The 1,776-nt window shown below is 37.5% G+C and overlaps 1 protein-coding gene across 1 annotated transcript; it reads right to left on the bottom strand.

The window, feature by feature from the left end:
- Positions 1 to 516: 516 nt before the first annotated feature.
- Positions 517 to 1,297, bottom strand: LOC131226188 (uncharacterized). The gene is made up of 2 exons (XM_058221946.1): positions 1,202 to 1,297; positions 517 to 1,043 (listed from the first exon to the last, which is right to left on the bottom strand). Exons 1-2 carry the CDS (start codon positions 1,210 to 1,212, stop codon positions 644 to 646), a joined length of 411 nt encoding a protein of 136 aa, XP_058077929.1. The 5' UTR covers positions 1,213 to 1,297; the 3' UTR covers positions 517 to 643.
- Between the last annotated feature and the right edge of the window lie 479 nt (positions 1,298 to 1,776).

Genomic DNA, 1,776 nt, shown 5'->3' with positions numbered 1-1,776 from the left:
TTATGATCCTTTTTCTTCTTCGGTTTTCTCTTCTTTGAACCATCTTCATCTCCATCCTTGGATTTCCTCTTCGAAGAAGATGCCTTAGGAGCAGCTGCTACTTTCTTAGCTTTTTTCTTGGGAGGCTTTTGACATGGGAAGAAAAGAGAAAGAAGAAAGTATTAACTTTCATGGCTAGACATTGATGAAAGTTTGATAGGTTAAAGATGGGGTTAAGTAGAGAAGGTAGGCCATTTGATGTACAAGGTGCAGGTATTAAAGGTAGGAGGGTGGGGCCATTAGATGTTATGCCTTAACTATTTCAGGGGAGAACATGGTAATGGAATTCAGAAAACAAAATTGTGTATTAAGGGAGGTAGGGATCTCCATATTTCAGGGGACAAGGATTATTCCCTGTCAAATGGGGCTGAATATTTGCACAGAAACTTGCCAAAAGGATCAACAACAGAATTTGCTTATTCTGAATACCTGAACTTCCAACACGCTCTAATATATAAGCATATATTAAAAAATAAATAAAGTATCGGAAAATTTTACCACCTGAATAACGACTCTGAACTTCCAACACGCTCTAACTTGTTGCCGAGAGTGCTGTGAAATGTGCCAAGCTCTGGTGAAGTTTGACCATTTTCATAGATCCCACTCATTCTTTCAAAACTATCAGAGCGAGATCCAAGGGTCCCAGATGCATAATCATCAAAATGTTGCAATTCTTTCTGGTATCTTCGTCCAGTTCTCTTCCTTGACTTAAATCAGAAGCCTCTCTGGTAGAAACACTTTCAGGAGACTGATGCTCCAATTGCCTAAGTGAAAACGAATGGACCTCATTATCTGATATGAGGCCTACTGCAGCTGCAGTAAGACCTAATATACTGTCAACGGGTATTGTAGAAGTCATCCAATCTGCTGAACCCTCCGTTATAGGGGAATCACAGTTCTCAGTCATTTGATCTTGCATTCTAATCACTGATGGAACATAATCTGAGAGAGCCATTTCACTAACAAACTCAGTTATCCTTTCGAGACGCTCCTGTGCAATTATACTGTGTCCATGAAAGAAAATTGTAATGAATAGAATAAATTATAGAAAGAAAAATAAAAAATAAAAAATAAAAGACATTGTAATAACTTATAAATGATATTCTTGATGGAACATTGCTTATAAATAGTGCACTCTTAACATTGTAACAATGATGCAGACCTGTTCAGCATCTCATAGTGTAGCTCAAAAAAAGGTACCCTGGTAAGTATGCAATAACAACGACGTGCAGAAACCAAAAAACGACTGCGCCCTCCAGAAGACGATAATTTTAGCTCCAATCAAACAGTCACTTCATCATACATCTCCAACATTTTCCACATGCTCTGCTAGAGACCGTACAAGAAAACAAAGGACTAGAACTCCACATTCCACTTTTAAATAATTCATCAAAACAAACTTTGCACTGCCAGAAATAAGTCCATTTCTCTTGAAAACTGCAGTTTTGGACCAGGGGTTTCTGCCCGTGATGATGTCTCCATGAACCCTCTTATCTGCTGTAAGACCATGTTAAAGTCACAATGTAGGCCCCACAATTCACCAATACAAAATAAATACACGTGAGATATTGGTGGATCATTATGGGAATGCATTTGAGTTTCCATGAAAAAAAAAAAAAAAAAAAAGATTACCATTAAATATTCCGGGAAAACATTACAGATCAATTTTCTACAACTATCCATTACATGGCAAAAAGGAGGGAAATGCTTTGAATGATATCCAAATCTTCAGAAACT

Source organism: Magnolia sinica, chromosome 2 (assembly GCF_029962835.1).
Source record: "Magnolia sinica isolate HGM2019 chromosome 2, MsV1, whole genome shotgun sequence".
In the NCBI taxonomy this organism is placed as follows: Eukaryota; Viridiplantae; Streptophyta; class Magnoliopsida; order Magnoliales; family Magnoliaceae; genus Magnolia; species Magnolia sinica.
Note: the sequence above shows the minus strand (reverse complement) of the source record. Positions and strands in the feature narration are given on the sequence as shown.